Raw genomic sequence first — 27,027 nt, 5'->3', positions numbered from 1 at the left:
TGTGGGCCAGGATTGCACATAACATTTCTAGGGGGAGATGTGATGTGAGGCCTATGAATTCAAAAGACTATACTGAAAATATGCCAGAGCAGAATGGATTTTTGAGACAATAAGTGGCTTACCTGGGGAATATCCAGGGAGAGAGTAATGCAAATTCCCCACTCCTGGTTATACAAAAACTCACCTTTTGAAGCTACACACTGAAGAGTGGGTCATTGTCTGCTGATCACCTGTTACCAATGGCCAAGATCAAAGGGCTGAGCTGTATAAAGAAACAGTTGCTTTGTCCAGCCATTGTTCTGGCTCAGAATCTAAGGCCGTTATGAACTTGTAACTACAGGAAAACCATGTGGGTTTTGGAGGATTGGCATCTTCCAGAGCCTGAGGTTGGATTGGGATGACCTCTGGTAAGGTTATTATTGTGTGTGCAGGTTCTTTTATTGTTTTAATATGGTCTCTGTACAATGCTTTCACCTTAAGAATAAATGTGCTTGCTTAGGATGTGCTCTGTGGTGACCTGTATCTGCAGGCAATACACTGGGCATAACCTCTGGACAGAAAACAAAGCATACAGCTGGGAATATCACAATGTAAAGCAGGGAACTATGCAGCCTGGAAAACCCCTGTATAGTAAGGAGAGAGATGCAAGTCTTGGCCCAAGAGAGGTGGCAGCTGGCCATAGGAAGCCTGAGAGTGGGTGCCATTGGTGGACCACAGAGGGCAAATATAGGTGCAGTTGCCCTGAAACTGTGGCCCCATTATAAGAAGGTTGAGTTCATAGACATGGTAAAAGCCCCTTATTCTTTCCATTGGCATGCAGTTAGCACAATGGCTTGGCAGTAGAGCAAATACAAAATGTCCAATATAAAAACTTTTTGTGAACAAATTCCTGTTTTTCAAACAGCTGCACTTGGCAAAAGCACAAGTTCCAGGACATCCTGCAATATTGCATTCAGTGGTAATTAGTATGGTGCCAATGCAATCTCTGTGGTGCCCATTGGATCACAAGAACACTGGTGAACACTGAGGGCTGTTTCACATTTAACAGAACTTATTTTGTGGTTTCATGCTGATTAGAGTGCACATGGTATGCATGCAGTATTACCAAACCCAGGCATTCAGCGTCATGAGTCAGGCCCCAGAAGTCATGAGATTAAAAAAAACCTTCATGATTTTTAAACCAAATTATGGGTTCGTTTAGGTTTTTTTTTATTTTGAGCCTTTAAGGTGTACTTGGGTCACATTTTCAAGTTTTTTTCTGCAAACATAAGGCCTAGACATTTATTTTTATTTTAAATAAAAGCTGAGATTCACACCTAAGCCCATCACTCCAGGAGCTAGGCCTTTAAGAAAATCATTGAATATCATGAGACTTGTGATACAACCATGAAAGCTGGCCACACTGTGCATGAGATAAAAATGAAAAGTACCCATGAATGTGGCCAAGTGAGGTTGCACTGGTACAGTTACACCGATGGATAAAATCCCTAGCATAGATAAGGTCTGGATCTCATAACATCCACATGAGGTTGCAACTTGTATCTGCAAAAATCAGCCTGGCTAACTGTACTGAGAGAAGGAGAGAATGTACATTACATACAGGGGGTAAAGCCACATATAGGTTATACAGATTATCCCAAATAAGTGTTGATACAAATTTTATATCACATAGTATGTGTTCTGTACATGCCAGGGAAGAGGTCTCAATGAGTCCCGTATGCACAGATCTATGGTGCATGTAGCCTGAGTGTAACAAGACATCTCTCTCCTGTGTTGGTTCACAGTCTAACTCCAAATGTCGCCCCAAATGCACTGTAATGTACTGAGACACATACGGCTAAAGCATGTTTGGAGCAAGAAAATAGTTTGAACAAAATGATGCAAATACCAAACCTTAAAAAAAAAATCTTTAGGCTTTTATTTTTAAAATTTACTAACCATGTATCCGATACCTCATCAGCAATTAATCTTGGGTCAGATTTCGCTCCCAGCTGCACTTGGGCAAACCTAGTGCTTGAATGTAATTACATGAGGGCAGAATTTGGCCTTTTGTCTCTTTCAGCCTAAATCACAATATCTGCCTGTGGCTACCTTAAAATCACAGCAAATCACATCTGGTAACTGCCCTTTTTCTCATGTTTCCACTGGTTTTCAGACTTCCTCTTGTGGTAGCTCGAGACTGCGCATCTGGATGTTTTAAACATACAAAGGAATTGCTAGAGCAAGCAAAAGGGAAAACGGTGCAGAGAGTTAAGATGTTCCGATAAGCAACTGGTGGGTGGACTGTGCAGCTAAAGTGACCGACAGTCCGTTAGGAGAAATCTCTTTGCAAAAAGGGTAACTTGAGTTCAGGCAAAATGAAGACTCACACTGTTTTTAGCCTTTTTGCCTTCATTTTTAAAGTACTCTTGCTCCAGCTATATTTTTTTCACCAAACTTTAGCTGCACCTTCACCAATCATTAAGTTTCCTGGAGACAACTCTCCCAAAACAGACAAAGAACTAGCAGTGGTAAGTTCTGATTTTTTGCTTCGGAATTATATTGTTGTTCTCCATAGCAGATGTTTCTTTCTTGTTTCAGCTGAGACTAGGAAATGACTGTAGCCTTTTCTCTTTAGAGTCTCTGGAAGGGAGAGCTGGCTAACAAGGATATCAGCTTTCAGATGTAAAAGCTAGAGCCAAATAATGTTGCCTCTCTTAAAATTTTTAAAGCCAGCACCGAGTCTTTTTCTTCCTCCACCCTGAAGTCTGAATATCTAGGAGAATACTTTCATTGAATTTCTGTGACTTTCACTAAAGTGGAAAAGGGGGAGTGGAGAGAACAGATAAACTTAAATTCAAAGTAAATAAAATGGAACAGAAAATATAGGAAAACACTTACATAAACCTGAACTTATTGTTAGCAGTTCACACAGCTTTTCAAAAGGTTGTTTTCCCTGTTGTTTACTATGCATTGCATAAGCACAACTTTAAGGGACAATTATAGCTTAAAGCTGGTTTGAGCTTCAAAGAAGATAATGACTAGTTCTAACTTTGCAATATACTTTTCCTAAGCCAAATTCAATCTGGAACAAAGGAAAGAGTTTGGGATTTCTGAATGTGACATTAGCAAGTTATGGATATGTAGAATTTTATCCTAACCTTATTGTAACCCTGTGGACTTTTCTTAAAATGATATAATGGGGAAATCCATTTTAGGGGAGATTGAGATAGATTATCCTTATTTTAGCATATAAATTATAGACATTTCTCTTCTTCAACAGTAAATCCATTTTAAGGAAGATTGAGATAGATTATCCTTATTTTAGTATGTAGATGATAGAAAGTTGGTCCCCCTTTCTTTAGGAATTGATGTGCATCTCAGAGAAACTTGCCAGACAGAAGGGAAGTGTGGGGACAAGAGGTGGAGAATTTCCAAAAGGGGGTGGAGATGTTAGCAAAAGCAAGCAAACTGACCCAAAATAGCAATTTCCAGTCTTGGCTCTCACAGGACAAATCACCAAAGGTTTTACTGACCTTGGCAGCATGACAATGGGTCATATATTGCTAACGGTACATCAACTGCTCTTAAATACTCTCTCCATTTTGTTAGACATAATCAGGCTTTTACTGAATAATGGTAATCATCTCATCTGCATTTCATTCAGCAAACTGATTTATTGTGTATATTCCAAGGAAAATCACAGGGTGCTTTAATGTGTGAGTTCTTCTTGGTTTCTCTTGTAGTATTCCTAGATAATACTACATGACTAGGTTTTCCTTGAGCCCTGGATCTGAGTAAACTTGTGGCTCAGAATTAGAACCTAGATCAAAATTTTGCAGCTGGACTCTGTTTCCATGATGGCCTGAATCAAAACCCCCAGAGTTACAAACTTCCCTCCTGACATTGAGAGAGGTGAATTTTGTAGCTCAGGCCAAGATATAATTTACTAAATCCCCTTTCAAAAGCCTGTTCTCATAGAGAAGCTGGCTATGTTCATTTCTCTTCAACCCTAACTCCATTGATATGGGTTATCCTGATTTATATTTTAGCCAGTAAATACCTTTATTGCGCCTCTGTTCTTATTGCTCAGCCACTTCCCAAACTACAGTATATGGGAACAGAAGCGCGCTGCCCCTTCAGACTCCCTGTAAACTTTTGCTCCATACACCCTAGTTTTGAGACCATAGCACATAGTTGAGAGTTAAGGACAGAAGCATGATCAGGATATTTACATATCAATATGAAAATCAGGATAACCTATCCCAAGTGCTGATATGGGTAGAATGCGGTGTTGAACCATTTCACATGAAGCTAATAGGCCCCATTAACTATGCTCTGGCAGAAGGAACCTCATGGTGGCAGAACAATATGAAGAAATTGAATAAGATTTGTTTGTTAATTTATATGCTGATGCAATGGTCTCCAGAGCAAAAATGCCACCTCAGACTAGGATCTTATCAAATCTTATAGCTAAGCAGGGTCAAGCTTGGTCAGTACTTGAATAAAGCACCTTCAGAGGAACCCAGGTGGTTGCACAAAATTAGTATATTGCAACCTTTCTTCTGAGTCAACAGTGAATTATTTCCTTGGCACGGTGATATGGGGTGCCAGCTTTCAGATGAGATCCAGGCCTTAACCACTTTTAGTCATTAAAAATCCCTTACTACTTTTTACTGTTGTGGTGATGTTTGTCCTGGTATCTTTTCTAAACTCAACTACAATAACTGTATTCTAGCTGCCATGTTTTCTGTTGGTTAAGGATGTTCTTCACTTTTTGAATACAGCACATACTCTGCCTTTCATTCTACAATGTGTGTCAGGGATGGCTGAAATAATCCTTTTATACACACACTCAGAACCAACAAAGGAATCTGCAGACATCAGACTTCAACATGGAGTTCCACAGAAGTCAATGAGTCTGTCTCTGCACAAAAGTGAAGGTTCCCCATGGATCACCTTGTGAGAACAGGGTCATTAGTTTGAAGCTGGTTTGTCAAGGCATTTGGGATCTTTGGATGAAAGTTATGGTCTAAATATCAATTAGTCATTATTATTACAGATGTACCCAAACCAATATCCTCAATATGTATCTGAACACCATCAAACTTTGGTAGAAATATCCATTCCCAAATTGGAACCCAGTACCTAATCCAAATCCCATAGCTGGTCCAGTGTCTGTTATAAGCCAAACCAGTCCCTCAGGTCTGAACACCCTGAGCTATGAAGATTAGGTAGGGCTTTTGAAATCCATCTCTGGATCCAAATTTTGAAGCTAAGGCCTCTAATTATAGTTTAAATTAACAGCCTTTTGCGTACCCACTTCCGTTTGCTTTGCATCCTATAATAGCATGCACTGGATGTCTTAGAAATAGTTTAAATCTTCTAAAAGCTTCAGGAGGGAAAAGGAGAGTACTTTGGATGGGAAAATGAAGGATCAAGTATTGAAACTCATGACTGCTACACAATGTTCTATGTATTATTATTACTTTATGGCAGCTTCCACAACATGCTAGGTACTTTCCAGACATTCAAACAGGGATAGTCTCTACCCCAAGAAGCTCACAGTGAGATAATTAAATTGTGGGCTAGGGTAAGGGAAGGATAAAATAAGGATTTGGGTTTTTTTGGTTGGTTGGTTGGTTAATTCTCTGCATATGCACATTTTGGGGAGGAACACACACACCTTAAAAGGATAATCATAACAACAATTGTATGCCTAATGCTTATGTTAACAGAGGTATCCAGTTAATCAGCATACAGATGAATGGTAGGACTTCTTAATTGGGATGACTGCTAGGAAACAGACTGAGTGTAATGTACGTCAGTGAATAGACACAACAGACCACAAAAGACATACCTCATCCATTTGAAATGGAACACCTAGTGTCTGAAAACTATTTCCAATTGTTAAAAGGAGCAAACCAGTACCTCACATGCCCTTTTGTTCTCTTCATGTTTTTTAACTGTACTAGAGTTGATGAATGCATCAAATGTATAAAAATAGAGTTGTTTCTATAGAACAATGTAGATGAACACAGTGTGGAGGAAAAATGGGTTAGTGCTGCTCTTTGTGTTTCTTTACAATTCATCACGAAGCCTGAATGTTGTTTCGTAAAGAAAGACGACTTTGTGGCCTGTTTGTTTCCATGGACTTATCAGGAAGGTTAAGTCTTTCCTTGTTCTGCTAGAGGATTCAGAGGAGGTTTCAGAGATGTAGATTGTGCGCTCCTCATATTTAATTGTATGGGAGGAACAGTAAGTGAAGCTTTAGCAGAGACATCTTTTCCTCCAACTGTTTCTCAAGCATTTGAGTTAAACAGATTAACAAACAAAAACCTAAAACCCCAGTCATTTCTAACCGTCTGAATAAAAAGCACTTTCCCTCTTAATTAATATGGTTCCATTGGTTTCCTTTGATGCCATGACCTTAAAGTTCTTCAATCATCCACGGACTCTTTCAGGAAAAAAAAGGGATAGACACAACCTGAAACTCTAAAATATAAAACAAGCAGAAACTAATACAAGATGGACCCATCATTTCCTTTGTAGTTCATTTTTAATGTTGTGTGCCCTGCTTTTTATAAAGCAATTCGTGAAATAAAGACAACAATGTAGTCTGAAATATTTCTAATAACTGGCACAATTGCTTAATTTAGCAGCATTTTGTGTCCCTGGAGGTCTGTGTCAACTAAGAAGATTATCTGAATGTTGGTTGTTAACACAGTCATTTTAAAAAAACCTTGTGAAGTACAGACAAGTATAGACAAGTAAAAGTTAATATGCAGTGCCAATAATTGTAGGGATGTCTCTCCTGTTTCAGAGTTTTGAAACCTCTGTTCTCTGTGAGTTTTTTGTTTGTTTGTTTGTTTTCCTTTTTTAAAGCAATACCTGAATACATATTATGGGTGCCCAAAAGACAACTGCAATTTATTCGTGCTGAAAGATACTTTGAAGAAAATGCAGAAATTCTTTGGGCTGCCTGAAACAGGAGATCTGGATCAAAACACTATTGAGACAATGAAGAAGCCCCGCTGTGGTAATCCAGATGTGGCCAATTATAACTTCTTTCCAAGAAAGCCAAAATGGGAAAAAAATCAGATAACGTACAGGTAATGCCTTAGCAATATTGTTTTTTCACATACATGCGATGCCTTGAGAATTGAAGTGCTTCAGTGTGGCATTTAGAAATGAAGGAATTTTCTAGTGGCCTGAGCTCCAGACTTTGAACCAGGGATCCCCAGATTATAATCCCTTTGTGTTTGGACAACCACTGGAAAATGTCTGTGAATCCCCAAAATTTAAAATGTAATGAACATTCATCCAAAATTTGTGCCAAGGAGAGAATTGTTGTTAAAGTGCAGGAGATCTGAGTTTTATTTTGTTCTGCTGCAAACTTCCTCTGTAATTTTGGGCAAATTATTTAATCTCACCTCTGCCTGTACAATAGGGGTAATAGTATTCCTGACTGCACCGGATAATTATGGGGATAAACCCAACAGTGTTCAGAAACTATGGCAATGAAGACCACAGAAGCTACTAAAACTATTCACTATTTGCTATTCTTTAGTGTCTAATTTTAAGATTTTTCATCCAGTCAGGGACTAATGAGTATTAAAACGGACTAAGGAATAATGAGTAGCCAATAGTCGAAGTGAACAGTTTTCAAACAATCTGTAGGATGAAAATTTTTCACCCAAGTGTGAATACTTATGGATGACAACATGCCCTTACATATCCAGACTGGTTCATGAAATAACTTGCAAAAATGGGGGAAAGAGGGAGAAAGGATTAATATTCTTCACAAACAATTTGACAAGCTTTATTTATGACTGTGAGGCAGTCTGTCTAAGAAGCAGCAAATGTATTTCATAGATTGTGGTTTTAGCAACAAAGGAAAATGTGCCAAAGAATGAAGGTCCAATCCTGCTCCTGTTTAAATCAATGGCCAAACTTCCACTGACTTCAGTTGTACAAGATGATGCTATTAATGACCAGTGAGGGGATCAGAAATCCTCGCGGATTCTTCCTAGCTGCTTTTCTATTAGTAAAAGCAGCAAAGAATCCTGTGGCACCTTATAGACTAACAGACGTTTTGGAGCATGAGCTTTCGTGGGTGAATACCCACCTCGTCAGATGCACGTATTCACCCACAAGAGCTCATGCTCCAAAACGTCTGTTAGTCTATAAGGTGCCACAGGATTCTTTGCTGCTTTTACAGATCCAAACTAACACGGCTACCCTCTGATACTTTTCTATTAGTGTTCATCCTTCTTTGGTCAGGGGGTCAGAGCAGAGAATTCTGGAGAACACTGTGGTAGATTTGCAGGCCTTCTTTTGCTGATGTGCGCCAGGTGATATCATCCCAATGCAGTAATCCCAGACACAAAGCCAATGCAGTAACCACAAGAAGCCACACAGTGTTGGAAACTTTTCTTTAGCAGGAAGATCATTGTCTGAAATGAGATCCATGAATAAGTCCCGGTCAGCATAAATCAAGATGAAGAAAGAGGTGCTCTTGTGAGCTGTCCCTCTATTTTATGTGCTTGTGTCTCCCCTTCTCAGTCTGTACGACATCCCTGATGGCAGGGTTGCTGGGCATACTGGCAAGGAATTAACTATCACAAAACCAAAACATGACTAAGAACAAAAAGGTGATTTTTAAGCTTACGGGGCAATGCTCCATGTTTGGAACTCCAAATTGTTTCTGGTAGTTAGGAGGCTCCCAAAATTCTGATGATTCCAGTGGGTGCTTGTGTAAACATACGTCTAATAGGATGATATGACCGGAAGGATCTTTAATTTCAGTGAGGCAAAATATTGTTAGGTATGGCTCTTCCTGTATGCCAGCTCTGACATAAAATACATATACTGTACTTAGTTCAGAGTGTATTAAAAATGTAAATAATACAGACTCTGGTCAAATTACCACTTACCATGCTGCTTCCTGCAATGTCCTCATTCTTAAAGGAAATATCAGTAACTCTCTGGCAGATAATTACATTTAAATTAGAGAATGGTCCCAACAAAGTCTCAATATCCCTGAGCCTTGGGAATGTCCTGATCTTTTTTTGCACAGTTGGCACCTCCCTTTGCCAAAGGAGTTAATTTCACTGGTACTTTCAACACTTTAAACAGCAAGCTGTAAAGATCAGCACATTTAGGTGTTGTTTAACTTTTGAAACTGATTTTTTTTCCCTTTTTACTGTTAAGGATTTTAGGGTATACACCGGATTTGGACTCTGAAACAGTAGACGATGCCTTTGCCCGAGCCTTTAAAGTCTGGAGTGATGTCACACCACTGACATTTTCCCGAATTAAGGATGGAGAAGCGGACATTATGATTAATTTTGGACGATGGGGTATATTTTCTATTTTTATATATGCCCTTGGTTTTCTTCCTTCCATTAATCCTCAGCATTGGAATGACCTGCCCTCAAGCACACACTTCAATGAGCCTTTCTGGCAAACGATGCCCTAGTTTTCACTTGGTTTGTATAGACTATGTCAGATTTCACAAAGGTGTGTGTGTGTGCTTACACATACGCTCTTGATTTATCTGTTACAAGAGAATTACTAGGGGACGAAACATTATTTCTGAATTTAAACTATCAGTAATAAACTGAAAAATATTGGGCCAGATCCTTAGCGGCTGTGAATAGGCACAGGTCCGTTGAAGTGAATGGAATGATATTATATTGTTAATTTATAAGTCTCTGCTAGGTTTTCAAATGTCTTCAAAGGTTATTTGCAGAGGGTAGACTATTCTAATACTCCTAGACCTACAGATGAATTGGGACATGCCATCTGAACGTCACACTTAGCCTCTATTTACTTTTATGGGCTAAACTGAGGCCCTTAATCCAAACATCCTTAGCTTTTGGGAGTTCCAAACTCTAGATCTGAATAGCCAGTGTTATTAGACTTGATTCAGTTTTATTTGTTAATTTTACTTCACACAAAAAGAGCCTGGGTTTCATAAGGAACCTTTGGCATTTTAACCAACAATCTGTAGAGGGCTATATAATTTTAATAAATATATTCACATGTTCAGTCTTTTGGGAGATGGTGTTTGGAACCAACGGGAACAGTTCATGGAACAGCTGAGTTCTCTGAGGAGGTCTCCATTTCAAGCTTGTTTTCTTTGCTTAAGTTAGTGATGGGTCAACCTCAGAAGGCTCAGAGATTCTGTGCAGTATGGATGAGCACCCACTCAAAATTTCAGATTCTTACTAGGCCTGTTTGGTCCACAAAACTGAAGTCTCACAAAATCCAGAATGTTCATGCTGATTTTAGTACCGCTTGATTACCACAGCCCAGAAATAGCACAAGAATTGCTTCCCCTATAGTATTTTATGCTTAATTATACACTAGAGACATGTTTCAATTCTTTGCAATCACTGTTCACACCCCTGTGTGTCGGAGTCAAACTGGTAGGGGCCCTATACAGCATTTTTTTTTGTTCATAAGTTTTCTCAAACTGAGTCTTTACCAACAAAGGAAGACTAATGCCTGATACATGGGAATATTGGAGAGAAGAAACTTCATTCATGTCAATGGAGTGAGGCCAGCACAAAATAGGTGCAATGGAATAGCGACTCTGGCCTGTGTATTTAGGGCTTCTGTCAAATGGCAACACATCAGACCAAAAGGCTTTTAGTGATGTAATTGGAGACACTGGCAGCTTTGGTGGTCAGGTCAGTGTGGTGAGCAAGCTGTGAATAACAGGGTTATGCCCTTGCCAGCTTGCGTTACCCAAGTGTGGTGAGCTTCCAAGAAAAGCCTTCAGTGAAGTAACAGGAGAACTACTGAAAAGGCAATTGCCCGGCAAGCGGGCTGAGACTAGGCATGGTTGATGTGGAAGTAGGATGGGCTGAACCACAGACATCAGGATACTGAATAGAACTACGCTTTTCAGGGATTCAGTAATGAGAAAAATGAAGCTAATTTGCTTTCCTAGGAGCAGCACTGGTAGCCTGGGCAAAGAGAAGGGAACATACAGGAAAAGATAACAGAGTACATTGTAAATGAATAGCTTGCTGTGTAACTGACTAAAGGAGCCTGCAAAGACCGATATGTACAGTTATATTCCTCTGAAACTATCACTTAACTACAATGTATATTTTACTGTTCCCACCAGTCAAAATTGAGAACATATCATGGATGTGTATAGCACAGTATAATGTGTGGGTATCTCACAGAGCTTCGCTAACACCAGAATCCCTTCCAAATATCCTTAGTACATATAAAGAAACATGCTGTAATACACACATTAATCTTGTGTGCTTTCGTTTTTTATATGAAACGGTTTCCTCTCCTAGGGTCCAATCCTGAAAACCTTCCACATGTGATGTATTCCCAGTGATGTGTTCTTTTGGGAATATCCATGTGACTATCTTTACTCATGATTGTGTTTTCAGGGCTGGGCCCATAATAACTTGTAAGTGCTCCTCTTCTGTGTTCTTTCTTGTGCAGAGCATGGTGATGGATATCCATTTGATGGCAAGGATGGCCTCCTGGCTCATGCTTTTGCACCTGGGCCAGGTGTTGGAGGTGACTCCCATTTTGATGATGATGAACAGTGGACTCTGGGAGAGGGACAAGGTACCGAAACATTTTAATGTTTCAAAGCATTTGAATTATAGACTGCTGTGTCTGAAATGGTGGCCAGAGATTGCACTTCTGATACTGAAATGGCTTAAGTAGTAAATGCTGGAATAGAACTATGACTCTGAAAACTGATGGTTTTGCATTTTAATAATTTGAAATTCTGCTTTTATCAAACTTTTATATAATTTTTTAGAAAAAGTTGCATATTTCTCCCCAGAAATTAGAATTAATTATGGACTTGATCCTGCAAACCTTTACTCATGTGAGCAGAGAGAAGTGAATAAGGACCCCTCATGGCAGAAGTGCCAGGCCATGATTTTCAAGAGTGACTAAGGATTTTGAGTGCTTCCAGTTTTCGGTCCCAACCACTGAGATACCCTTAAAGGGGCTTCCTTTTTAGAAGGAGAGGGCTCAGTGATTTCTGAAAACTGGACCTCTCTAAGCTGGATACCCCAAACTAGTGATCACTTTTGAAAATGTTGCCCCATTAGCTTCAGTGGGACCATTGAGATGAGTAAAGATTTGCTGGTTCATGTCATCTGTCAAAAGTTTCTGAGCTCTGAGCTCCGCAGGTTTGTGACTTGAATTGAAATATAGATCTATATCAGGACTGAGAAAAAACGGGACTTAGAGATGTCTGCAAGTTTGTCTTTTGGAGAATCAGGGGATGTTTTCTTTATGCAAATTGTTGGCCAAATACTGTTTGCCTTGTACCTTATGAACCAAATTCTGATCTCAGTAAAATACTCACCTGAGGCAGGCCAGCATGATTTGGCCATTATTTCACCTTTTAGAAGTAAATAATATTGATGTTTATTGTCATTTTTTCTCTTTAACTTGACAAAAATAATAGTCTACTGATTATCATTCTTTGTGCCAGAAATTTAACAGGAATGGAAGCTCACAAAAGCAGAATTTAAAATGCATACTCATTTCTTTATTTCACTTCAAATTCAAAATGTCTGAAGTCATTTGTTGGAAAAATAAATGAACCCTTATATCCTGGTAGTCAAGTTCCATCTCCTTTGGCTTTCTTCAAACTTTAGCAGAAGCAATAGATTTGTGGCTGTCATTATTGGACTGAATGCTTCCCTAAAAGTAACAATGAACAGGAAACTCTTTTGTGTATTTGGATTTATTCTACAAATGGTCAATTTGTGATTTAGGTCTATAAAATAATGACTGGTCCCCTGTGGAACTCTTTGCCAGAGGATGTTGTGAAGGCCAAGACCATAACAGGGTTCAAAAAAGAACTAGATAAATTCATGGAGGATAGGTCCATCAATGGCTATTAGCCAGGATAGGCAGGAATGGTGCCCTTAGCCTCTGTTTGCCAGAAGTTGGGAATGAGCGACAGGGGATGGATCACTTGATAATTATCTGTTCTGTTCATTCCCTCTGGGGCACCTGGCATTGGCCACTGTTGGAAGACAGGATACTGGGCTAGATGGACACTTGTCTGACCCAGTAGGGCCATTCTTATATTCTTAATTAGTTCCTCATATTGAGAAGTCGCTAAGGGAAACTAGGTTGAGTGCACTCTAAAATAAGTTACCATGCCAGTGTTGTATTCTTAAGGAAAGTTTCTATATGTTACAATTTCCTGAAATAAAAACCAGGTTTGGGGATGTATGCATTAACATATCCGCTAGCACAGCAGTAGATCAGATTCAATTCTAACTGAAAATGCCAAAATGGATTAAGAGGCATGTTAAGATTGCTCTGAAACGACTCCCTGGAACCTTTGGAATTATAGTGCACATTTTAGATTATGTTATTAAAGGATCTAAATTACTAAACAAATTAACACCTTGGGTATAAGTTTGCATTGCTATAGCAATTACTATAATGATCTTTCTGGGCTCTTCAACATAAGTAATAGCCATGCTTTTCCCCCAAAATTACTTATTACAGTTTCAGCTACAGTCATCATGCCAACTGGGAAACCAACAGAATATATTTGTTCAAAGTGTAAATGCACCTGAAATTTCTACACTAGTGTCCCTTATCACAAAAGTTTCACTCCAGAAAAGAAACAAACCTGTACACAGAAACCATAATGGATGAAAACAACTGGTAACAGGATGCACTGCTGTGTTTTCTCCCTTTACAGTTGTTAAGGTGAAGTATGGCAATGCTGATGGCGAATACTGTAAATTTCCCTTCCTGTTCAATGATAAGGAATATAACAGCTGTACTGATGCAGGGCGCAATGATGGATTCCTTTGGTGCTCAACCACATACAACTTTGATTCCGATGGCAAATACGGATTCTGTCCCCATGAATGTAAGTTGAACACTTGGGTTGGAGGCTTGTCTCATGGCTGATTTGAGCCAAGAGGAGTCAACTGTAGTTATTCTGCATGTCAGGCTACCATTGTACCTTTCCACTTTGAACGCTCTGAAGTATGTTGAAACTGATATAGAAACATCAGTCCCAGGATCAAGTAGCAGTGTCAGCTCTTTTGTGTCCCTTCCCTTCCTCCTTTCAGTGCACCTAGAAGAGAATCTAGGCCACTATCTTCAGCTCCTGGAATCTGATTATAATATTGACTTCAATGGGACCACAGTCGGTCCTTATTAACTATATGAAAAAAATAAAAAAGGGGAAATATGAGGAGGACATCAACAGAAAACACTAGCTAAACAATCTCCCACCATCTCCTTCTTGGCATCAGAGAGGAAATTTGTGCTCAGGTCAGGTGAATTGAATAAAGTAAATGATATGCCTGCTTAGTAAGAGATCCTCCTCTTTTTTCAGTCCTGCCAGTTGGCCATCTCCAAAGAGAGGTCCACATAACAGGGGAGGAATGAAAAGGACTAGCATTTGGTTTTTGACTTCAGTGGGACCAGGATTTGGCCCAAACTGGGCATGCGGCCATTGCAAGAGCTAGCGCTCGCATTTTCACAAGTAGTTTAGCATTTTCCCCATACAGAACAGGTGAGCCTTGCAAGAAACTAATCTTGCTTTATACAGATCTTGAGTTTCCAAAAGTCTTATGGCACATGGAGGCCAGCTGAGGAAGTCACAGGCTTTTCCACTGGATAACAGTCCCATTAAGGGGGTGGTGTGATTGCAAAGAGAATGAGAACAGATAAAAGAAAGATGTTTTCATTTTGATTCACCATGCCTAGATTTTGACTTGCTTGATATTAAATATCAGCAGTATAGGACCAGCTTGAACCTGCTGCTCAGCAGCAGGAGATAGCACAAGAAGCCTCCTGTGCATGCTCCTTGACACCTCGCAGCCAAGTACAAGCACACTCCCCATGCTCCCTGAATCATAGGGTCAGCTTCTCCTAGCAAAATGGGGCCAGATTCAGAGAGGGGAGCATGCTGCATTTATCTAAGCATTGGGGCAGCAAATCTTTCCCCCCTGAACACCATGCCGTTTCAGCAGGAATTGTAGCCCCCAAAAAGCAACAACTGAGACCATTGTTTGTGAACCTCACAAGGTGAAGGCAGAAAGAGTCAGTGGGCCAGAACCTCTGTACCTCCACTGATGCTCTGTCAACTCACACAGCTGAAGATCAAGCCCATGTCTTCTGTTAGAATCCAGGCCCCCTTTTCTGGAATACATTGTTCCATCATATCACATTACACTGAAATGCTCTGACTCCTTTACAGAATTCTGATGATGAGAAATAAATGTTATTATGAAGTTATATAGTTAATGGTATAATTGCAAAATGCTAGTCAGGTAAGTGGGCATGCTTTTAGAATTAGGTTTTTATTGTTAACAAATACCAAATGACTCTTTTACTTAAAAAAGTACTTTCAATTGCCCAGTGCAGACAGCGGAATAGCACTGAGTATTTTAGAAACCATATTAATGGAAAAATTCTAGTGGGTTTTGAAAAGCTGAGATCATATGTAGGGTTTTTTATTAAGCTTTTTGAATTGTGAACAGAGTGCTAGGACTCACAGATAATTTGTCTCATAATTTGGAACTTTTTTTTTTTAGGAAAGATCATATACAGATGAAATAATTTGTATAACAATTGCATTAACTCAGCAACTTTTGTACATATATGTAATGTGATTGTTTTCAAAATAACACTAATATGGTAAACATTTTTCCCTTTGCACATTTGTAATATGTGCATTGTTTAAAATATTGAGGGTGAGTCTGCAGAGTAGAAAATTATAGAAAACTCTTATGTTATGTGAATTTTAATTTGATGTAAAGGATGTCAAACTGCAGGAAATATCCTGGAGAGGAAGTGTGGTCCTGTGGGTAGGGCTGGGGCCTACAGCACAAGATAACTGAGTTCTATTTCCAACTCTGCAACTGATCTACTGTGTGACCTTGGGCAAGTCACTTCACCTCCACACACCCCCTTCCATTCTTTGTCTACTTAGATTGTAAGCTCTTGGAGTCAGGAACTGAGGTGTTTCAGTGTTGCTCGCAACTGTATGCATGTTGTGTATCATTGGTAGGGGTGCCAATTGGGAGACAGGTCTGCCCAGAACAGGAGGGGAGGGCCCCCAAACTAAGAGGCATTGCAATCTGGCACACAGGCTCATGGCATCACTCAGATTTCACCCGACAGACCCTTGACAGAGGGTCCACTGGGATAACAAGTTGTGCTGAGACCCCAAGCTCCAGGTCTCAAGGGCTGCTCACTGAAATTTGGCCCATCAGCTCCTCTGTCGTGATCTTTTAAGTTAAAGTGAGGCTGGTTCAGCTGTGCATCCCATGTGAAAAATTTCTAGGGCGTCCCTGCTGTGTTTTATACGGTGCCAAGCACAATGGGCTCACAATCTCATTTGAAGCCTCCAGGTTTTCCTGTAACACCCTAGTTAATAATAATAATGAGTCAGAAAGGAACGATTGAATGAAATAATACTGGAGCTTTTGTTTGAAACCAAAGTTGTTGGAATCATCCTGTTCCTCCTTGGAACACTTGCAGTGCACTTATCTGCAAGGTTACAGCTGGATTATCTCTAGATTGTATTGGAAAAGAGAGTGCGGGTTAATAAACATCTTATCCCGCGCTTAAAAGCAAAGCTAATAAAACCAGATATGTTCAATATCTTGCAGGTTCAAGCCCATGCTAGGCCAGTCTAACAAACCCTAACTACCATGTGATGTACTGCAGAGATCAGCAGTGGCTCACATAAAATAACTCCCCAGATGGGTATTTCTATGTATATATTTGTCAGTAAGCAGCCATAATTTTTGGAGAGACCATAATAGCTGTTGTGTAGAAAAAAGGCATTTTCATACCCTCCTTTTCAATGCTTTCCTGCTTGGCTTCTTATCCTAAGAGTGATCAGAGGCAGATATTATCATCCTAGGTGTTTCTTGGGCTCACTTTTCAGAACAGGAGGTTTTCAACATTAGCAAAATGAGCCAGAGTTTTTCAGAGTTATTGCTAGTTTTCAGGTATAGTGCCACATACTTCAGTATTCCAGCCTTGAGGTGACAGAAGGGGGTCCTTCATTTCTGAGGGTATGTCAATATTGTAAAGCACTCTGATGTGCTGCCTTCTAATTGCCCCAAGTAAACCCTGCTGGGGCACTCTGAGAGGTAGCGAGTTCCCATCATCTCAGTGCGCGCTAGGTACCTCTTAGAATATGTCAGCACTTACACTGGGCAATTAGAGCTCAGCACATTAAAGCATTCTACAAATCAGCCCCTCTGGGGCACTTTGCTTCACCGTGTAGACAAGCCCTCAGTCTTTCTGCCGACTTCCTCACCTTACTTTTCCTTCGAGAAAGGATGCAGAGAGAGGAATTGCTGTTGATACTTCTTTAAAATACTAGAGATGCTTTGATACCAGAGGGATGATGTTAGGTAAGTAGGTGGACAGATAGACATTCATGCATCTTGGGCTATTTCTGTGCCTAAAATTACATGGGTTAGAGAATTTAAACAGTCTCTTCCAGTGTCAAGGGCAGTTATGATTCTGCACGGCCAAAATGCTGGTGTCAATGTTTTGAAATTGAATTGGTGGTTTTGAGCTGTTTGTTTGTGATGTAATTGTTTTGCAAGATCCTTGAACAGCTATGCACAGATGTTTCTTGTTAAACACATTGTGGTATTGTTCACTTCTTATTCCAGGACACCATTTTCTAAAACCTAGGAGGAATAAATTCAAATAGGGCAGGATTAGAGATTTACATCATGGAGTCTATTGGGTCAGGAAAGATTTATATTTGGCAGTAAGTTGATCTTTTATTTCTAAAGTCAGTGTCTTTAGTTTTCCTATAACATTATATAACCAGAGAATACATGTGAAATGGTTTAAAACCCGAATCGGTAGTGAAGGCTTTTAAAATGCTATTCTGCCCAGAAAAAGTATAGCCATTTTAAACACTGTATGTGCACCTTTCAGAACGCCAGCCCAGCTATCAACTAACATATATAGTCAGTGATTCTGCTGAGAACATATGGCCTCGGTTCTCATTTATACTGAAGTCCTTCGACAACATTCTGGTAGTGTAAAAGGGCCTAGGGTATAACCCACTTGAAGGCCCCTTTACACTGCCTAAGTGCTGTAAAAAGCCCTTTGTATAAATGAGAATCAAACTCACAGAGTTTGTTTGTGCCGTGGGCTGGGTAGGAGTAGAGAACTTGTATCCCATTTTGTGGGACTCATGTGAAGGCTGAACTGCAGCGCACACCTGGTGCTCTGGGGAGTGGAGGGACTGTGTGAAAGTCATGCCTCAGTCCCCCACACAGCAGCCAGCTCAGAGATATTCAGGGTTGAATGACTTTCCTCCAAAAGTTGAGAATGTTGCTCCCCTCACAGGTTCGACACTTAATTGAGGGCTGGAAATACTGGACCTGATTCTACTCTGACATTAGTGTAACTTTGCATTGGCATTACTCCTGATTTACCCTGTTTTAACATCAGAATCTGGCCCTGGATGATGCAGTGATGATAAGTAACTGCACCTTTATTTCAGTTCTCTGAGCAAGTGATACAGTGTCTTTATTTTTTTCATTTACAATAAAACTCAAAGAGGTTTAAGTTTAAAAAAACCTGTAAGAACTTTGTTGGAATGAGGGACTTTTAGCATCATGTGTCATTACCCAGGAGCAAATTGAAGATTTGACTGTGTCTTAATATTGTACTGACTTTCCATATGATTTCGCAACTTATCCCTGTTCAAACCAATCAAAAATTCTACTCATAGACCAAGGCTGCCATATCTGCAGCGGGAAGCGGAATGTGTGGCAAATGAGTCATCCAAACAATTCAATTTTGTTTTGCTTTCCAAGTGTCATTTCTCTTAAAAATCTTTCACCAATCAAAATAAAGACTGCAGTGTTTAATGTATGTGCCCTGCCTAACTCACCACCAGAATCTGAGACATAAATACTGAGTCAGACACGTGGCTCCAGCTCTGTCACTTTTCCCAGCTCCCCCAGCATAGGGGCCGTAGGGACATGTTAGGGCACTGCCAGAGAGTCTTGAGATCGAGAGGTCGCTGAAGTTGGAAGTGCCCCCCTAGAGATAGGTTCCTAATGTGGCTGATTGCAGGATCAGGGAAGCATAAATATGGCATTAAGCCCCCCTCTCCTGGATCCTGTGTAGAGCACAGCTTGGCCAGACCGGAAGACCATGCTTGCTACATTTAAGCAATAACTTGTTCTTTTATAACTTCTGACCCAGTCCTGGAAGGTACCGAGCACCCTCCCCTCAGTGGGACCAAAGCATGCTAACTGGAAAGTTCAGATCCTTAATGCCCTAGTCAGTCCATGCTTTAACTTGGAAAGGAAGTCATCTGTGACACAATATTTTCCTATTCAGCAGTGATGCCACTCAGCTCAGTTAGCCTATAAAGCTAGAAGGGTTTCCACCCCCCCCCCCCAGAAAAGCAAATCAAGCCAAGAAACAATGGATATGTAAATATGGCCATCTTGCTGCTTACATAACAGATTAAGCCCAGGGAAAATCTAATCCCACAAATACAAAGTGTCTGTGATAATTTTTTAGTAGTCAGAACTGGCTGAAATATAGAACTAAAAGTAACATATACCGTAAAGGAAAGATACTGTGTCCTAGGTGCAACTCTCTAACCCTCTAGATTTTAATGCTCCCTTTAGATGGATACCAGGTCATTAGCAGACACGTACATTACTCATTTTCACATCTGTTTTTCAAAATCAGGCCAAGACCATTTAATTGCCTTTCCCTGGGCCACACAGGATGTCTGTGGCAGACCTATGGAGATAACCTGGATCTCCAGCCAAAGAGTTAGTTCTGTGCCTGAACTACAAGACCGTACTTCCCCATTTATGTGGTAGATGATTCTCAGGGACTATAGAAAGCTTGGGAATGTTCATGAGTCATGGAGCTTGTTTATGTGTGGGTGGGTGAGAGGGAAGATGCAAACCTGAACTTCTTAAAGAAGAGCATCTCATGTCTAAAACTGTTAACTGGGAGGAAATGCAGGAGCCATGCCCATCTCTCCCTCTTGGTCAGAGGAGTGAAGTTCAGTCTCGCTAGCTTGGATATTTATAGAGTATCAATCACTGCAGCATCAAGTGACTGTTGTGTGGACACTCAGAAAAGTAAAGCCGAGCTATTGAGAAGCTAAAGGACAGAAAAGTGGGATAGGAAAAATGCCAGGATATGGTCTCCCCTACTTATATCTTCTATTGTAGTCTGCTGACTAAACAAACAGAGGAATGTCACATAACATGCTCATTAGGAAAATTGTCATCTAAAGTGGGAACAAACCTGTCTACATGTTTAAGATGCTATTTTAGTCACCTCTGTAGCACAGTGTAAATTAATTAGCAGAACACTAAGGAAAATAGATGGCTTCCTGGAACACTCCCTCAAAGCCTTGTTTGAAGCCGAATATTAGCTACAAATAGGCAGTAGTATATTATGACAAGGTATAAAGGATATATTGCCAGAAACTTGAGCAACCCTGTGGACTTCACTTGAGCCATGTTAATAATTATTGTCTCTCTCTGTGCCTCAGGTCCCCCATCTGTGAAATGGGGATATTACTTCCTTTCTCCCACCCTTGTCTGTTTAGCTCACGAACCCTTTGGTCTCTTACCATGTGTAAGTACAGCACCGAGCACAATGGGCCCTTCATGTTATTTGGGGCCTCTACATGCTGCCATACTACAGATAATTAACCAATAATGTTTTTTCTTACCAATTTCTAGTTATAATTTATATAATTACTCATTAAAAATATTCTATTTTTTTTCTGTTTCACTTTCACTGCAGCTCTTTTCACGATGGGTGGAAATAGTGAAGGGCAGCCATGCAAGTTCCCCTTCAAATTTCAAGGCACATCCTATGACAGCTGTACAACAGAGGGGAGGACAGATGGGTACCGGTGGTGTGGAACTACAGAAGACTATGACAGAGATAAGAAATACGGCTTCTGCCCAGAGACTGGTAAATAGACATTTGATATGCTGGTCTGGTTTGTCATTGATCTGTATGTTGCACATGCAATTTTCCATCCTTTAATTAAATTGTTAAAAGTAGTTGAGTTAGGGGTATATGTGCCTTTGGATGTGTTGATATTTCCACTTTATTGAAAATGCGTTGATTGTGGCTTCTAGACACATGCACAATATAACCTATAGATAAGCCCGTACACAAACCTATGTGTGTGTATATGCAATATAATATTAAACCAAGGCAACATCAGTTAACAAGAATAAAGAACTACTGAATTCCCATCCAATCCTCCAACCCCCAGAAAAAACAAAAATCCTCAAGTCCTTTCTGCATCTCAAGAAAAGTCAGAGAAAATAAAACAGCTATTCAATATGCCTGACCTGTAGGGAGCAGTGCTCTGTCAGACCAAAAGGGAAGTGGATTCCAGAATTCCATTCCCTTTACTGAGTATGCTCTTCCAGCAGTCCCCAGATAAATAAATCTCTGGATTTATCAGCTCAAGTGCTGGAAAATCGCTAGAGAAAGCTTTGTAGTACCAATCAGAACTAACCCCTTGAATTACACCCAAAAATGAATTGAGGCCATGGTATGGCTTTTTCCTACACCACACTAGTCACCTGACTAGCAGTGAATATATCCATTCAGATGTAATCAGAACCATACTTGGAACATTGGACCAAAGCTCAGAGCTGAAGTTTTCCTGAGGTTTGAAAGAGTTTGCTTGCGTTTTTCTAACGTAAGCAAGTCACAAATAGCAACTTTCCCAGATTCCTTGGCTCTTTCAGCTTCCAGATGGAAATGGAATTACCTACAACAACAGTCATATATTTGAGGTATACTATATAGGCCAACCAAAGTATGGCCTAAATCTGCAAAAAACATATGCATCTAAGGTTGCATACAATTTTACATATACCCAGTTCAGATGAAAAAATCTTGGATGCATGCCCACAATCCTAGATAGTTTGCCCATGGACATGAGGAATTTGCACAGCTAAATCAAAAATGAGCATAAGCACACATGTATGACTTTAAATTGTAGGTATAAATGTCTTCCACTACATGGTAAATGTGGGTAGATTATTACTTCTTAATATCCCTGAAATATGAGTCACAAATGAAAAAAGCAGTACAAAGGAAATGTGAAACTTAAACAGCCAATAACTAATGATTAACATTTTTTTTATTTTTTTAAAAGAGTGTTTAGCACAGTCAAATTTAACTTAATAAATATGCCTTTACGAATTTACAACATACTAGGAAACAAATTGAAAATTATGTCTTCTCTCCAGAAGAATGATCTTTCTGCTTTCTTGACAATTTTAAATGCTTGTTAACATCAGTCGTTACTACATAGCGTGTCACAGGAACAAAATTAGTTTAGAGGATTGTATAACTTGGCAGGAATCATTTTTCTGAGATACAGATGAAAAGCACAGTTACTCATTTAAACTGCCTATGATGGTTCAGCACTCTTGGCACTTAACAGAGCCAAGGTGAAGCCACCAAATGTAATGAAACCAAAACTAAATGTAAGCCTAACTCTGAAGCAATGGCTGGTTCTGGATGAACAAACGATTAAATCCATTTCCAAGCTTTTTAAAATGCCATCTCTGTTTAAAATAGGTACTTGCAGCATTTTGATTGGTTGCTAATTATTTCTGACTTTCTGAGTCATCAATACTCTTAACAGCAAAAAAGGATCAAACTTAGCATAAATGGTAATGGGGACACAGAAAACTCTAAGAGAAGGATAAATGAGCAGGAGAACATTGGGACTAATATACTGAAATTCTTACACAAAATCTTAGGAATAACTAGAAGTAGTTCATATACTTACCTGTAAGGACCCTCTGTTTGTTTTTTTGGACAGTATCTAGCACAGAGGGGTCCTACTCCAAGACTGGGGCTCCAACCTGCTCTGGTAATACAATAATGACTAACTTTTGAGCAGATAAAAAAGTTATTACATAATCAGCCTGTTGTGCTTTGCATTTGTTTATAGTTTACATCTGGTTTATGCAAAATGCCAATCTTCTAACTGGCCTGGTTAGTCTTGATTCCAACTTTCTATGGATTTACAGCAAAAATATAGGAGCTCTTTCCAAATTATGGCACAAATCCCCCTATGCCATTTAAGCCCAGTGATGCCTCAGTACAGTGTTTGTGGAAGTGGAATGACCATATGGCATTGGTGTAGATTCTGCAACTCCACAAAGCAAACCTCAAACCCTGCCATATTTAACACTCCTATTTTCACAGCGTGAAAGTCAGTACATCCTGCATGGATCCCGTGCTATCTACATGCATTCTGGCTAAGCCATGCTCCTGTACTGTGGCTACTCAATATCCTTCATTCCAACCTTGAGCAATAAATAGGGGGTTCGGTTCTTCAGCATCCTTTCCATGATGGTTCTGACCCACTGGCCATATTTAAAAGTGTGGGTGTATATAGTAGACTAGGAAGAAAAAAAGCGGTCTCCGTGAGTACCAAAGGTAGAAATTTTATTCCACAGCATGTATCACATATAGTTTATATCCTTCTCATTAGATTAGTTTAAAAACCACTGATTTTAAATGGATCCTTTCTATCAGTACACCTCGACCGTCTCAGTGTGCAAGATCTGACTTTTTGACTCCTCTAAGATCTTTTTTTGCCCTCAGAACAGGACCGGCGCTAGTATTTTTAGCGCCCTAGGCGCATGGCCATTTCGCCGCCCCCCGCACTGGTCCTGTGGCTCTGGTGGAGCTGCCACAGGCATTTCTGTGGACAGTGCGCTGCTCCCATGACTCCAGTGGACCTGCCGCAGTCCTGGCTGCGGCAGCTCCACTGGAGCCACGGACCAGGGAACCCTCCACAGGCACGGCTGCGGCAGCTCCACCGGAGCCGCCTGCCGCCCCCCCCCGGCAAAATGCCGCCCCCTCCATAATCCTGGCGCCCTAGGCAACTGCCTAAGTCTCCTAAATGCAAGTGCTGGCCCTGCCTCAGAAGCTAAGTAAACTTCAGTGTGACACTTCACAATCTGCTGATATATAACAAAATTATAAGTTTCTATCAATAAATCTACTCATGGAAGACAACTGAAAGCATTACCAGAAACCATCTTATTAATTAGGCTAATACCAGTTGTTAATACCACTTTGTTAATCAGTTCCCCCCTCCAGTTCCACAGGCCATTGAGCTGCAGTTGCGTAACTGCTTCTTTCAAGTAGTTGCTAGTTGCAGTTTTTGTCTTTAGCTTCCGTGGCTTCAGCAGGAACAATTAGACTTTCCCTCGCTTTTCCTCAGTTGCAGGCAATTTCCTTTTCAGTCACTGTTTCCGTGTTTGTTACAACAGTTCAGATTTTCCAGTTGCTTTCTGGGCTTAGGTACGATTTAAGATAAGGTGATGTCAGTTTTATGTCACAAAAGCTGGTTGATTCTGTACTTATTGCATTTAAATATTGTTTTCCCCATAGCAATGTCAACAGTTGGTGGAAATTCAGAAGGAGCTCCTTGCGTATTTCCTTTCACCTTCCTTGGCAATAAGTATGAATCCTGCACAAGCGCTGGACGTAGTGATGGCAAGATGTGGTGTGCTTCCACTAGTAACTATGATGATGACCGCAAATGGGGCTTTTGTCCAGATCAAGGTTAACACAGTTTCTCAAACAATAACTTGAAAACCTTTAACAATGTGTATTACTCCCGCCTCTGTCTCAGGCTAACCAATGATAGAAGAACATTGACCAAAATGCTGTGAGTAATTGATGTAATTGGCATTACATCCAGGATAAGTTTGGACCCATATTTATAATTCACATTCACTTGCATTACTTTCCCTAAAAATTTGGGAATGCATATTTTACTTTTGAAAATAAAAGAACACTCTCAGAGCACATCTGGCGCTCAAAGTTAGGTTTTGGAAAAAGCTTGTCAAAATAAATACATAAAAATGTTTGCATGATATTTTTAAAAGACAGCAAAGGAAACAGGTTTTTAATCATTAATGTTCCCCTAAAGCAGTGGTGGGCAACTTGTGGCCCATGGGCTGCAGGTTGCCCACTACTCCCAGAAAGGGTTAGCAGAAAAAAAAAAGCCCCCCACAAAACCCCACAATTCTTGAAAATGTGGGGGAAATATTTTTTTAAATAAATTATTTTCATTTTAATAATCTTTGGTGTTATTTGTAAATAAATTAGAGATGTTTTTTAAATGCAGTACTTGCAACATTTACCAACAATTGCTAAATTCAGGTATCTGACATACAGAAGCATTTTCCATTTTTTTAGAACAGGAAATAACTGCTATATTCAGACACTGATTTGGTAACTGATGATAAAATGCTGCCTTTTGGTAATATGGATGATTTTTCCCCATCAGTAGTACTTTAACCATACTGAATCAATGCCCTCCTATACTAATAAGGATTATGGAGGTGACGACTGGGTGTTGACAAATATGTACTAGAGTCTAAGATGACAGTACCAAAGTACTAGTGACCTAAGGTCGGTTTTAAACTCAGAAATCCAGAGGTGAAAGGCTACTGCACTAATCCTAGGCCTCCTCTTGCCTCATCTTATCTGCAACTCAAGCAAGATAAATAATGAAAACAGCAATTTTGTTAAAATAAAATCAAAAAACCCTCAATAGAGCCGTATATCCCCTGGATGGTTTTTAATGATTGAAAGCAAGATTCAAGGTCCAGATTGTGGTTTAATTCTTCCATGCTAAATAAATCAAACATTTCACTTGAACTGCTTCCTTCCTTCTCAGAAGTACTAAGTCAATGTTCAAGGGCACTTTACATGGGAGGCAGTGAAAATATATGAACGAGTCAACTGTACAATAGGATTGAAAAGAAACCTTTCTGTCTAATGACATTTCCAAAGACTTGGCAATATGCATGGCATGTTTATTATTATTATATGAAATTCCACATCAAGCAATATTTATTATGGGAATCTTTTGGTGGAGAGAGGAGGAGTGGCAATTTTATGGGTCTGGGATAATAGATGCAATATATCTTTGTTCAGATACAAGCAACCTGTGTTGACTCATTGTGTTGTTCAGGTTACAGTCTTTTCTTGGTTGCTGCTCATGAATTTGGCCATGCCATGGGACTAGAGCACTCTGAGGACCCAGGAGCTCTTATGGCTCCAATCTACACCTTTACCAAGAACTTCAGACTGTCTCAGGATGACATTAAAGGAATCCAGGAACTTTATGGTAAAGTATTCATCGTTTATCAAAAGTACGGGCTGACCTAGTATTTTCAGATGCTATTATAAATAATGTGCACTTCTGAGTAATTAGAGATGCAAATTTCCATTTCCTTGCCTGCCTCACTCAAGATATTGTTAGTGTTCCTATTTCCTATTAATGGCTCAATTCAGCAACAAGCAGCCACTTACGCTTCTGAGCTGTGAAAGCCCCAGAGCAGCATAGGTTAATCCTGTATCTTTAGGTGGAACTTTCAAAGGCCCTCTCTCTCTCTTTGGCTATGAAACTCCATGCTGGGAATTGTGGGATACCTGCTCTGTAACATGGAGTCCTTAACTAAGGGGTCATGACCAGATGTCAGGGGACCATAATCACCTTGCCCTACATATTGCTAAAGGGGTGGTCTATCCTGACTAAATGGCAGAGGGCAGTACAAGGGTCCTGGTATGGACCCTCCCCTCTCTACCCACCGCAACCCTGGGGGAGAGGAGCTCTCTCATTTTCCCTGCCGCAGCCGAAGGGCAGGAGGAGTTCTGTGTCCCCCACCAAGCCCCGCCCCCAGTTCAGGAGAAGCTCTCCACTGCAGCCCCAGGGTGGGAAGAGCTCCTTGCCATCCCCCCCGACCTGCTTTTTTTTCTATTAAGATATTTCCTCCTAACATGCAGTGCGCAAAGTCAGTGAGGTCATGCACATATCCCTGTAACTTGAGATTATGGATGCACATGCACCTACTTGGTTTGCACATGTTTCCCCCATAAGGTTAAGAAGCCCATATTCAAAGTGAATTAAAGGTACAGTTCATTTAAATGGTGAACACATGGCTGTTTATTTCTTTGCATATGATGCAT

At 40.1% G+C, this 27,027-nt stretch overlaps 1 protein-coding gene across 1 annotated transcript in view; it reads left to right on the top strand.

Moving 5' to 3' along the window:
* The first annotated feature begins 2,179 nt into the window (after positions 1 to 2,179).
* The window catches only part of MMP2 (matrix metallopeptidase 2), a 43,318-nt gene continuing 18,470 nt past the window's right edge, over positions 2,180 to 27,027 (top strand). Inside the window, exons 1-8 of the mRNA XM_030581396.1 lie at positions 2,180 to 2,510; positions 6,865 to 7,091; positions 9,193 to 9,341; positions 11,455 to 11,583; positions 13,703 to 13,876; positions 20,794 to 20,967; positions 24,436 to 24,609; positions 26,030 to 26,185. Of these exons, the coding sequence (XP_030437256.1) occupies positions 2,358 to 2,510; positions 6,865 to 7,091; positions 9,193 to 9,341; positions 11,455 to 11,583; positions 13,703 to 13,876; positions 20,794 to 20,967; positions 24,436 to 24,609; positions 26,030 to 26,185 (1,336 nt within the window). The 5' untranslated portion in view covers positions 2,180 to 2,357. The remainder of the gene's footprint in view (positions 2,511 to 6,864; positions 7,092 to 9,192; positions 9,342 to 11,454; positions 11,584 to 13,702; positions 13,877 to 20,793; positions 20,968 to 24,435; positions 24,610 to 26,029; positions 26,186 to 27,027) is intronic.

Source organism: Gopherus evgoodei, chromosome 12, assembly GCF_007399415.2.
Source record: "Gopherus evgoodei ecotype Sinaloan lineage chromosome 12, rGopEvg1_v1.p, whole genome shotgun sequence".
Lineage (NCBI taxonomy): Eukaryota > Metazoa > Chordata > Testudines > Testudinidae > Gopherus > Gopherus evgoodei.
This window is presented reverse-complemented; position numbering and strand designations above follow the sequence as displayed.